The sequence below is a fragment of the Ctenocephalides felis genome, unplaced genomic scaffold (assembly GCF_003426905.1).
Source record: "Ctenocephalides felis isolate EL2017-DRISC unplaced genomic scaffold, ASM342690v1 CF-g0.4_SCAFFOLD_01886, whole genome shotgun sequence".
Taxonomy (NCBI): Eukaryota; Metazoa; Arthropoda; class Insecta; order Siphonaptera; family Pulicidae; genus Ctenocephalides; species Ctenocephalides felis.
In genome coordinates, this window is record NW_020538040.1 from 76,025,861 (window position 1) to 76,038,851 (window position 12,991).

Below are 12,991 nucleotides of genomic sequence, written 5' to 3' on the forward strand. Positions count from 1 at the left end.
CTTATGTGCTTCTTGTCTTTGATAAGAAACAAAGATATGCAATTCTAATAGTTTTTCTTTAATATATTATTATCTCGAATAAATTTATCGACATCGTGTTGATAAAATTATGTCATTGTAAGATATTACAATAAGCCCCGCGTAGAGGAAAAAATTGACGTGAGGTTCGTGTAAAATTGACTATCAACCGTTTGGATTACAATGTCGTTTACCATACTTGTTTCTTCAATGTTTGAAGATAAATATTTTGAATAGATTTAATTAAACGCCCGTTTGAACATATGGAACTGAACTTATTAATGTTAACTAATCATATATATTAGTATACTTCGTGAAAGTATGAAGCAAAAATTTGGCTAGTTTCATTTTGAAAATTTCACAAAACTTGAAATTAAATACAATATGTTATGTCGATGAAAAAAGTAAGACCTTTTAATTTACTCTCATTTAGCTCATTATCAAAATCCTTCATTTTTACATTTTCAACATCATAATATAATATAATAACTACGAGCTTGATAATAAATTTGATTTAGATACTTCTAAATTATATAATTAGTTTATTTATATTATTATATTACTAAATATCTATTTATATATTTTTTATTTGACGGTCTCATACACGGTGGATATATTCTTTACTTTAAATATCGACAAATTTTTTGTTGAAGTAAACTATGGTATTTTGCTTAAAAATAATAATAATAAGAATGACATATCTTTACATGAATTTTATTTATTATTGACGAATATATTAATAAATTATTAAATATCTTTTTCATAACTTCATGAAACGATTGAATATCATTTTTTTGAACTACTGAATATTGAACTACTAAATATCGTGATATATTAACAATTTAAATTGTAGAAACAAACAAAATTATTATTATATTGCCTTTTCAATAGACTTTTTCATTAATTTTTTAATAAGTTTTCAACCAAAGAGTGTAATTCATTTTCTAACTATAATGTATAGGTAAAGAATTTATTATTACTTGTTGGGGTATGTAAATGGGTGATATATGGTTCGTTTAAATGTATGGATATTTCTTTATTAGTAAATAATTAATTACCTAATTGGTTGGTATGTTGTCAATTAAATGTAGAAAACATTAGATATTTAAACGCTATAATTTATATTTAGATTTATAGAAAATATTTATATTTATTTATTTATTTATTTATTTATTTAGTATTATTTATATAAAACTAGTTTATATGATATACGTACATAACTATGTGGAAGCACTTTCTTTTTGTAGTAATTGATCATATGTATTTATATGATATATTTGATAATAAATAGTGGTGATTATTATAAATTATTTTATGTACTTCATTCAATACCGCAAAAACTTTTGCAGATTTAAACAGAATCGATAGATACATATCGAAAAATGATAATAAAGATAAGTTATTATTGGCAGACATGTGTGCCGGCACACATATTTTATTTCTAGTGCTTATAGAATATGAATTAGATAATTATTAATCAATAAACTTGTAGTTAATTTTTTATTTATATCACATGACTACTAAAGCAAGTATCTAAAATATAAATGTTTTTACGTTACTTTAAAAGTGATATAAAACATGAAAAACGAGCAAACGAGCATTTTGCGAAGTCTGGTGATTTGGTCTATTTTGCGTGACGCGCACTCATAGCATATTTTTATGTTGCCGATGCTGTACTGATTTTCTCAAACACGAAACGACTTCACGACTTAAGAATTTGCGGGCGGTGCGACTGTCAAATTTATTATGAACAACCAGTAGATTGTCAAGATTATATTTTATTTAACCGCGGCTTTATTAAAAATTGTTCTACTACATCATTTTTCTTCTGAATTTATATATAATATTTAAACACTAATTGTTAATTAACTGTCAGAGTCTTGATTCCTGTGTCTGTTGACATTGTGACACACTGACTATATATTTTGTACTTTTTAGAATTATTTTGCTATTTGATTTGCTTTAAATTTGTTTAACGAACATATGATAACTTTTTTATTCTGCATTAACATTTTTTTTTATAATTATTATGCTATATAAAAATTTTGATATCCTTTTTATATATTACCGAAATGATTTGCAACAATTACTTATGAAATTTGGAAATTCTAATAAAAAATATATAACATATTAAATAAGAATAATGGATTATGATAGCCCTGATGTTGCCAAGGATTTTCCTGGTTTATATGCTTCAGAATGTGGAAAGAAGAGTAATGAGAGTGATTGTAAGTTATGTTTTTATTTATTTCTATTTGTTATTATCTTTTATTTGATGATTGCACAATATGCAGTTAGCGATGGTGACCATGACAAGCTAAGCAAAAAGGATTTGTTGATTGGTCGAAAAAAAGATCACAAGAAGGATAGGGGCTATGCCGCTTTAGAAGGAGAGAGTTCTTTAGAAGAAGATGATAATAAGTATTCTATTCATCTAATCTAAAAAATTTCAGCAATATAAACTATCTCTGATTTCAGAAGTGGTCCAAAACTAAAAAAATCTAAAGCTTTTAAGTTTTCTACAAAAAACAAAGAGAAACGAGAAAAATCTCATGATAAATGTTCAGAGAAAGATAAAGAAAAAGAAAAAGACGGCAAGGATGATAAAGACAAAAAGAAAGATAAAGACAAAAAAGACAAAGATAGAAAAGATAAGAAAGACAAAGAGAAAAAAGATAAAAAGCTGAAACATAGTGCACATAATGATGATTCGATGGATTTGGCAGGTGCAGCATAATATGCAACCTTTATCAAATATCTACAGATATTTTAATAGTGACTTTTTTAGATGTTCAACCAATATTTGGAGTTCCACTTGAATTATCAGTTAAACATAGTAAATGTCATGACAGCATTGCACTTCCAGTTGTGGTTCGCAACTGTATTGATTACATCCAAGAATTAGGATTAACATCAGATCTGTTGTATAAAGTCGAATGCTCTAAAACAAAACTGCAATGCTTAAAAAAGCTATATAACAATCATGAAAATGTTATGATGGATGACTTAGACATTCCAACAGCTTGCTCTTTGTTGAAGTCATATTTAAAGTAAATTCATTTTGTTTATTTCTTATTTATATAGTGAATAATCAAACATTCAAATGTAATTAATTGAAATAAGAAAAACAAATGATAATATGAAAATGATATATGCAAATTTAAATTATAAACATGAATATTTTATACTCATCATTTGATCGTCTATATTTTCATAAGAACATTGTCAATAATATCATTTTTGTATGGTGTTTTTTTTGTTTGAGTTCATAAATTGAATAAATCTAAATTTAGGCAAAAAGGCTTTCCCAATAAGTATTTACTATGAATTATACTTTTTGAATATATAGCACAGTTCATATAATTATAAAGTTGATTAAAAGTAAAAATTACATAAGCAGCAAAAAACTATATAATAAGGCTTTTCATATAACCCCCATGTTTTCTGTTAATTACTTCAATGTTGAAGCAGTTTCAAATTATATATAGCTAAAACTATAATTTTATTATAGAGAACTACCAGATTCAATACTTACCTCGGAACTGACATCGAATTTTGAAGAAGCAAGTTCTATGCAAAATACTTCACAACGTAGTGATGTTTTACTTTCTTTGTTGGAGCAATTGCCACCACATAACAAGACATTATTGAGTTGGATTATAATTCATTTCGATAATATTATTAAACATGAACGATTCAATAAATTCAGCGCACAAAGTTTGTCTGTTCTTATGGGTCCTATCCTGAGCATGAGCCCTCAGTTACTAAAAGTATTGTTATATCATTGCAAAACGCTTTTTCCGGGATTGGAACTTAATAGGTAATGTCTTATTTATTAAATAAATTGGCTAGAATATTAATCAGCGAATATGTATATTACCAGGTATGTTCCGCCATTATCATCTGCCACACTTGTCCTTCCTGATTCTTCTAGTGAAATTGTATTAGAGTTGCAGAAACAGGAGTCTTTGTTAGCTCAAATTCATTCAGAAATGAATGCAGGATTTGTTTCCACAAAAAGAGAAGAACAATTATGGGAAGTTCAAAGGCTTATAACTCAATTAAAGGTAGATGTCACATTATTTTATTCTGTTGTCTTTTGTGTATTTGAGTTTATATGCAATTTTATTTCTTCATAATCTTGTCTTCAAAATGCTTCAAGAGCTACCAGATATCATATTATCATAGAGATGTGTACCAGCACAGAAAAAGAACGATAGGTTCTTTCAAAATGAAACTTATATCAATCACAAAACTGCCATATTTATATATATTTATTTATTTATTTGTGTAATGGTATGCTCATTTAGGATATCGATGTCGATCATTTAATTCCCAAAATTAATAATTAATATTTGGTAAAAATGTAGTGTGTTATTTTAAGAGAAAACTGAGGCTAGCCGAGAAGAGATCAGATAATAACGATAAAACTATAGATGAAGAACAAAATGTGGATAAGAAACCTGAGAAAGTTAATACATCTGTTTCTGAAGTAGTCCAAACTCAGACAGTAGAACCCAATAATGATTTTCAATTTACAAATTCTAATGAAGCAATTGCTCTTGATGATAAATTATCTATTGGTAGCACTAAAGACTCAGAATCAGATAAGAATGAATCAACTCAGCACTCAATTAATCAACATAAAGAAAGTGGAACAGATTCACAATCAGAAAATATTCAACCCGATGTTCAATCAGGTTTTATTCCAGAGAAAACAGAACTTACACCTGATGAACTTCAATATGTGCAAATGAAAGTTGAACATAATGCGCTTCTAAAGTTTGTTTCAGATTTACAAACAAATATTAACAATGAACGAGCGGATGTTGTCAAATTAAGATCTCAGGTGCTTAAGTGTTATATTATAATATTGAATGTAATTTTTTTTATTGTTATATTTTCATCATTAAAACTATATTTTGAATACAGATTGCAGATCTTAAGGATACAGATTTTGATATAGTTTTACCAAATTATGTCAATATAGAAAATCTTATTTCTGCAATGATGGAGGAAAATGAGATTTTAGAACAAAGAAGAATTAATCTGATTAGAGAGCTTTTCAAGGAAAAGAAAAAATGTATTGAACTCAAAGTGGAATTAGCAATGTTGAATATATCAGAAATATATTAAAAATTACTTTGGTGAGATTTTTTTCCCTAAAACACAAATATAATCTTGTAAAAACATAATTTAAATGCAAAAGAAAATTAAATATTTTATTTAAGTAACGATTCTATTTTGAAAATCAATAGAGCCGACAATAAAGATGAAGATAAGTATTATTCAAATTCATTGTTTTATTTCATAATAATAATTCATTGTGCAATTGAATTGCAAATCCTCATGGAAGTGCTAATTTGAGTTGCAAGATAGTTGGTCAGATATTTATTTTGTTTTAATATATAATTAAAAGTACTTGAAGACAAATATCATACATGAACCAAAACTTTTTTCTATAATTTTGAGTTTAAGAAGGAAGCTAACATGTAGCACAAAATACAAAAAAAAAAACTTATATTCTGCGTTATATGATCACATATTACATTTGATTTATAATCTTTTTATGATGTAATGTACGTTGACATAATCTTCCTAAATATTTTTAGAATATTCTATAGGAATATTTGTAATGAATATTGAACAAACTTTTGTAAATTTTTTCAAAAATAAAACTCAATAGCTGAGGCTTTAATCAGTAAAAAAACATAAAATATTTGTATTAATTTTAACAATTAAATTAAAATTGAAATATGTTTAGCGTTTGAAATATCATTACAAAATGTTAGTTATATATATCAAATCCTGTTTGCATGTTTGAATGCTTAGAATCTGACATTTCATCTTTATTATTCTCAGTTGCGTTGTAGCCAATCTCATGATATCTTACTGGATAAGTAAGCTGGTTACCTTTATCCCATGTATACAGTTCCTTGAAGGAAATAATTATAATTAGATAAATAATGTGAATTAAAATAAAATATATTAGCTCAATAAACTTTGGGTATGCAAGAATGATAGCAAAAATTTAGAACAATATATTTCATTCTAATAAGTTTTACTATTATTTAGCATATTATGTTTTCAACACATAAGGGATTTATTTTTGTTTTAAGGTATAAAATAATACAATAAGTATAACATATGAAATCTCATTTTTAAAATATACTATACCTTGTTTCGATGGTTATATCCAATCATAGTTGTTTTACGGAAAGGATTTGTAAATGTGAGTTCCGGATAATGAAGTACATTTCTGTACAAATCAAGAGCTAGCCTAATAGTTGTGTCTCGCTCAGTGACAGTGTCAACTGCGTACAAAACACCACAGACTATAAACATCTCACCGACCTACAAAACATAATTAAATAAAAAAATTTATTGCAGGCTAATATATATATATATATATATATATATATATATATGAATATATTTATTTTATATATATATATATATATATATATATATATATATATATATATATATATATATATATATCTGTAACATAATATTCTATAGCAGTTTAATGAGCAACAATTTAACCAATTTAATAATATTGTTTCATTATTTTTTTGTTCACTGGTCAGTTATTGCGCCTGATTACACAATTGGCAATCGTCTGTATATAATAATATTGATACATCCCAAAAATATTTTTGTAAAATAGTACATATACATATGTTATGCTTACCTTATGGTGATTTACACTGATGTTCCACATGTATTGAGCCTGCATTGTTTCATGATCCAACTAAAATATAAAAGCAAATATATATATATATATATATATATATATATAATGATTAACTTTATTAACCTTAATTACAGCAGTGTTATTGGTTTTAGGCACTCCAAATATAAGCCACAATCCATTATCATCTACGCTAAAATCAATATAATTTATTCCTGTAGTGTATAAAAAGTTTTCTTTGCTTATTGAAATCATGGGCACAACAAAATTGCCAGTGTATCTCTCCGATATCAGGTCGAATTTCATAACTCGCGGACTATCGCGCTCGTGATAGTAGAATGAGCCGTTATACACCACGTGCGAATTACCCTAGATTAATACAAATAATTTTAGTTATTTCCTTATTGATACTTGTTAAAAAATTAAGTATATCAATTGTATTATTTTAATAATATAATTGGTAATCCAATATTAAAAAAATTGTGTAAGAAAAACGTTTTGCAATATCTGATAGAAATCAAAAACATATGTAGTTTATTATAGGAATAAGTTGAAGAATCTGTAAATACTTGTCAACTTATCTATAAAGGTTGATTATTTAAACAAATCCGCTAAAAACACATGCGGGATAGTTTAAAGTCTTCAATTATATGAATAGAAGTTTTGGAAAAGCATAAAATGCATTTGCATTTGCAAATTACAATGGCGATTGTATGACTTTTAGTTTTACCATAAAGGGAAATTGTAACTGATAAGTTCTACTTGGTCGATTTTGTCTAAAACCCGTTTTGTTGTTATACTCGTAAAGATGCGTATTTTCTTCTTCGCGCGTTGTCCAGTATTTTTCTGCCACAATATCACTGCGAGGCGCCGAGTCTTGCATCCACGTGCCTGTAGTCTCATCAGTAAAGCGATGATATACAGGTTTACCAACTGCATATAGCAGACAATCTAGAAATATATATGGTATATATTCCTGCACCTTCAAATATCTTATTAACGATTAAATAGCATTATTAAAAATCTACTGTTTATTTACAATCATCTTCATATTAGCGACTTTACCCAAGCTTCGGTTCGGTAATCCCGGATACGAAGCATTCCCCAAAGGACGAATATCAAGATGACCCACAAGATCAAACAATGATACTGCAGCGTCTTTACACTTAAAGTCTTTTGGATGAGGGCATTCTGGACATACATTTGGTGCTGGGCATAAGTCATCCAACGATACTTTCTCAGGGGGTCGTTTACCGTAAATTGCTATTTGAGAAGCTCTCGTATCTGACTTCGTAGATGGAGGAATTGATAGACTAGGATTCATCTCTAAGTTGGAATAATAATATTGTAAGTACATGATTTTATTATAAAATGCTGCATGCAAACATATTGTCCCATTTCAAAAGAATTTTCAATTTTGTTTTTGGATGTACTATAAATAATCGGGTGTGAAAGATCATGGATCTCTGAATATTATTATCAATTTTTGAATAAAATAAACAATTATATATCAAAACTACATATTTGACTTACCATGAAAAACTTACAGATTTTTTTTTCTAGATAAAAAAATGAGAATGACTGCAATGTGCATTCCTAAGGAAAATATACCGTTAAATTGCTATGACGGAATGAGTTTCGTATTTCGTTCATGAGATTTTGTGACAACGCTCAAAACAATTTACTAAAATACAATTACAGTTTTACAATTAATCGTATAAGGTAATTGCAATCACGCTCAATCGAGAGTAGGTTTTACAAACGAGTATACCAAAAACTGTTATTATTCCTCTCGTGATCCCCATTTCATTTTTGGCAACACATTGGTACAAGGCGCAATCCTTGGAAGTTGCTCTTGTTATGTTCAACCTCATGATGCTTCGATAATCATGATTTTCGGTCTCGATCTGATATTTGTCTCCGTGTTCTAAGAGCTTGCCATCTTCACGTTCCCAATATCGGAGCGCTTCCGGAAAAGCTTCTACCTAGTGCAAACAGCTCTTTTTACTCATTAATCAACTAAATTGTCATATTTTTTGATAATCATTTGGCAATATTGAATCTCTCATGGCTATCATAGTAACAGTCCTAGTAAGTGTTTAAAAGTTTTTATAGTGTTTTGACTTCGGATCAAATGTACAGTAAAGTTCATATAAAGCATATATTAATCGTATTCAAATATAATAATCACCCAAAGTAACTACATGTTTATATATACAAATATACATATATAATATATAATGCCATACCTCACATTCTAAAACAGTGGTGCTTCCATTGATAATACCAATTCTCTGATTGCGAATTTTGATTAACGGCGGAACTGAAACGATAAACTAATTTAATAGATAAACTAATATATTGCACAAATATAATACATACAACACACACAAGTTTATAATATGTTTCTTCTCTCTATTTTAATTGTGAATATAAACTATTCACAAATTAACTAGTTCTCGCATAAAAAGTATCTCTCCTCAGTCCAGGCGTTTAGTATTTTAATTACTAACTTACGAATATAAGAAATATTTATACAGTAAATGTATAAATAATAACACATTCTTGTTATTACTCACAATAAACTTCTAATTTGAATGTTTGATTGGCTATGGGCGGAATTCCATTATTCGCAATACATTGGTAGCTTCCCATGTGCTCTCGGTTGATATGAGTGATGTTCAGTGTATTTCCGAAGATTGACGATGCTGTTGAGATTAAATGATTAAAATACATTACTCATACAAAACTCATAATTATTATAAATAAATACATATATTAGAGGTTGAATTTATGTATAGTATTCAGCACATGAGGCTGGTACGAACGTTTTTTACATTTTATTTCTAAGTTTTTTATTATATTTACGCGTAACTTTAAGCGATTAAATGATCTAATATTGTAGTCAATTCGAACCTTGCCAGGAACCCACAGATATAACTTTTCCATCGGTTCTTCTCCATTCAATATCTGGCGGCGGTGCACCAGTAGCAGCGCAGCGCAAACGCAAATTCTCGCTTTCGTGAACCACAATTGGCATAGCATGTGAACTGCCTACAATATATTGTTTTAAATTACTATTTTGAAACATATACAAAGATAATAATTCTGTCTCATTATTCGTTTTATATTCTAGTATATAAACGTACTTAATATCGATGGAGGAATCAATAGCTCATCAGAGTTTCCTTTTGCTTTCTTCCATGCTTGCACTCCTGGTATGCCGGGTGTTCCATCAGCGCCAGGCCTGCCAGGACGACCTCTAGGTCCAGCAATACCTATTTTGAAATTTTTAATAAGATTTATTATACTTAAAATTTCCGTTAACTAACTGAATAGAAACAACTAGCTACCTCTTGGACCTTGAGGTCCAGGTGGTCCTTGTGGGCCTGTTTGTCCAGGGCGACCTGCAATTTATTAAAAAAAATGTGATGTTCAATAGTAAAACATGAATAAAAATGCTAAAAATAGTTAAAAATAAAAAGATGGGTTAAAATTCTATTAAATTATCAAACCATCAATTCCGTTTGCACCATCCTTCCCGTTCATGCCATCTCGCCCTGGAGCACCGTCCAAACCGGGAATTCCGTCTGCTCCGGAGCGTCCGGGCAAGCCATCTAATCCAGGTTCGCCGGGAATTCCGTCACGACCATCTAATCCAGGATTTCCCGGCCATCCAATTTCACCTTAATTTGATATATAAAATATAAATATATAAACCAGTATTATTTAGATTAACTACATTTTTTGTAGTTTATCATACTTTTTTGCAATCACAAACGAGTGATAATTTTTCAATATATATATATGTACGCGTTTGTATCGAAACGGTTTACGGTTTGAATTTAGCTAACATGTTTTGCAGAGTTTAACGAATAATATGATTGCAGAAATACAAGCAATATATATTTGTATTGGATTTAATTATTTTAGAATTTATATTATTTATACTGACCTTTTTGTCCCGGAAGACCACTTGCACCGGGAAAACCGCGTTCGCCTTGAGCTCCTTTAGACCCTGGTCTGCCAGGTGGACAATATTCTCTCGTCGCCTTGCAGAAACCTTCTATTGCATTGTACTTGCGATAATATAAACAAAATTATATATTCAAATATACTATATGCTTCGATGGTATTTTGTTCATAGAATTGTTTGTTCAAGTTTTAAAGTAATGCGTTTCATTTCAAGAGCTTAATTATCATAAGCTGCGTAAACTTTGTTTAATGCGATAAATAATTAATGGTTTATTCATTCGATACAATTAATATGGATTAGTCTGATAAATAATCATAATTATTGTTTTATGCTAAAGTCATAAGGCGTTCCTTTATGCATAATTTTAATTTTAATTACTTCTCGTAGGGAAAGTTATAGTAATCGTCTAAAAGAAGAATGAATGAATGATTCAAAAATATTCGATTCTTATTGATAGGAAGACGTGCTGATTATTCTTTGGCAAAGGCAGATCCAGCCATCTCAAAGATACTGAGCAAGAACAGAAAATGGAAACTCGGTTTTTGCGAGAACGGGGTTTCCGTTCAGATTGATTCAAAATACATTCGATTCGTATTGACGGCGAGACGTTTTTATTAAATGTAGATAAAAACAAGTTCATCCTTGTGGAAGATACAAGGCAAAAAGTGGCAAAAACTACAGTTTTTGAGAAAACAGCTTCTCCGACTAATTGAAAAGACATTTCTCTTGTGTTGATAGCGTGAAGAAATGATTAGTTTTTGGAGAAAACAAAAAAAATCCAAAATTTCTAAAGATAATTTATATTTAAATGTAAGTAATTTGGACATTGCTTGTTGCATTGACTATTGCCACAGTTTCACCACAGGAAATCATTCTAGAATTCATCTTTATTTAAACGTATTTATAAAGTGAAGAGTTTTGTGGATATACGAGTATACATAAACACGCAACATATATCTATAACTATATATATATATATATATAAAATTGTGTATATTTAGATTTTTATATTATTACAATTTTATCACTTACCGGTATTCTAGAATAACTTGTTAGCCAAACCCAATCATCTCCATTCGGCGCAGCTCCTTTCAGACCCGTTCTACGTTTTTCGATTTCATCCTTTATTTCTAACTCTTGTCTGAGGTTCGGGTTGAAAAACTCCACATGCTTTCCATCACCAACTGATCCTTGCGTACCTGTGATGTCTTCCAGTACCGCACTTCTTTTTATGCGAAAAACCTCATCAGAACTATCAGTTGTCACATCGTCCTGCTTCGAAAATGTGACGTTGATATGTTTCGGTGATGCAGCAGTTGGAATATTTGGTATATTTAAATTATCTTCCTCTTGTATGGTTGCTAAATAAGCTTTAACTATTACTGTGATATCACTGCGTATTGATTCCTTTTGTAAACTATCGCGGATGATTTTTTCTATTTCATTGCGCACATATGACTTATTAATATACGTATGATTGTTCACGTGTATAAACAAATATAAAGATGTAGCCAAAGCACTCAAAAATAGAGAACAAAATATAATGTATATAAAATATATATTAAATTTTTCAATATTCACGGTAGGATTTGTAGACGTTGCAACAAAACGCGATTCATCGCGTTTTGATGACAAGTTGTCTTTATGCATTGGAGCAAATTCAATTTACTTCACTGAAACAAGAACAAATCATATCACAATTGTGTATGCATGTACACAACATACACACACATAACATATACACATGCATATATATATATATATATATATATATATATATATATATATTATAAGAAAGAGACAGAGTATGCTAACAATGAGCCTACTTTATTACTACTTCGAGAAAATAATCAAAATCCTGGGTACATCATTGACAACACAATTCATATCATTCACCAAGTCTATCTAGAGTGGGGACTGTTTGGAGATAATTGAACCTACGAGATTTAACGGAGCGATATGTTCGACAAGAAGTATTTTAAATGTTATGACAACAGTTCTCTTTTGATCATTTTTATATTTTTTCAATTATTTGAATAACATTTTTTCTGGCCATCATTTCATTTTTCCGTTTATTATGAAATAGGCAATACGAACATTTATTTAGAGTTTAGATATCTGACCATAACTGTCCAATCACTTTGGATATGGAACATGGAAAATTTAAGGAATAATTTTAGTAAAACTTACGATGCAATAAAACGGCTAATATCATGTAGTAGCTATAAAGTTTTGTGTGGCGACTATGGAACCTAAAAGGACCACAGACGTCCCAATTTAGAGGCCAAAAACATAACTAGTTG

General features: G+C 29.1%; 2 protein-coding genes across 2 annotated transcripts; one reads left to right on the forward strand and one right to left on the reverse strand.

The window, feature by feature from the left end:
• The first annotated feature begins 2,161 nt into the window (after nt 1–2,161).
• On the forward strand, nt 2,162–5,256 carry LOC113377133 (ralA-binding protein 1-like). The gene is made up of 8 exons (XM_026617342.1): nt 2,162–2,246; nt 2,313–2,439; nt 2,497–2,744; nt 2,807–3,068; nt 3,530–3,838; nt 3,902–4,085; nt 4,403–4,867; nt 4,951–5,256. Exons 1-8 carry the CDS (start codon nt 2,162–2,164, stop codon nt 5,152–5,154), a joined length of 1,884 nt encoding a protein of 627 aa, XP_026473127.1. The 3' UTR covers nt 5,155–5,256.
• A 550-nt stretch (nt 5,257–5,806) lies between these two features.
• On the reverse strand, nt 5,807–12,338 carry LOC113375361. The gene is made up of 16 exons (XM_026615298.1): nt 12,270–12,338; nt 11,721–12,146; nt 10,668–10,791; nt 10,228–10,398; nt 10,066–10,119; nt 9,858–9,990; nt 9,629–9,762; nt 9,292–9,420; nt 8,962–9,035; nt 8,484–8,697; nt 7,778–8,038; nt 7,443–7,663; nt 6,839–7,081; nt 6,713–6,772; nt 6,196–6,372; nt 5,807–5,953 (listed from the first exon to the last, which is right to left on the reverse strand). The coding sequence occupies exons 1-16, from the start codon at nt 12,336–12,338 to the stop codon at nt 5,807–5,809; spliced, it is 2,637 nt and encodes an 878-aa protein (XP_026471083.1).
• Between the last annotated feature and the right edge of the window lie 653 nt (nt 12,339–12,991).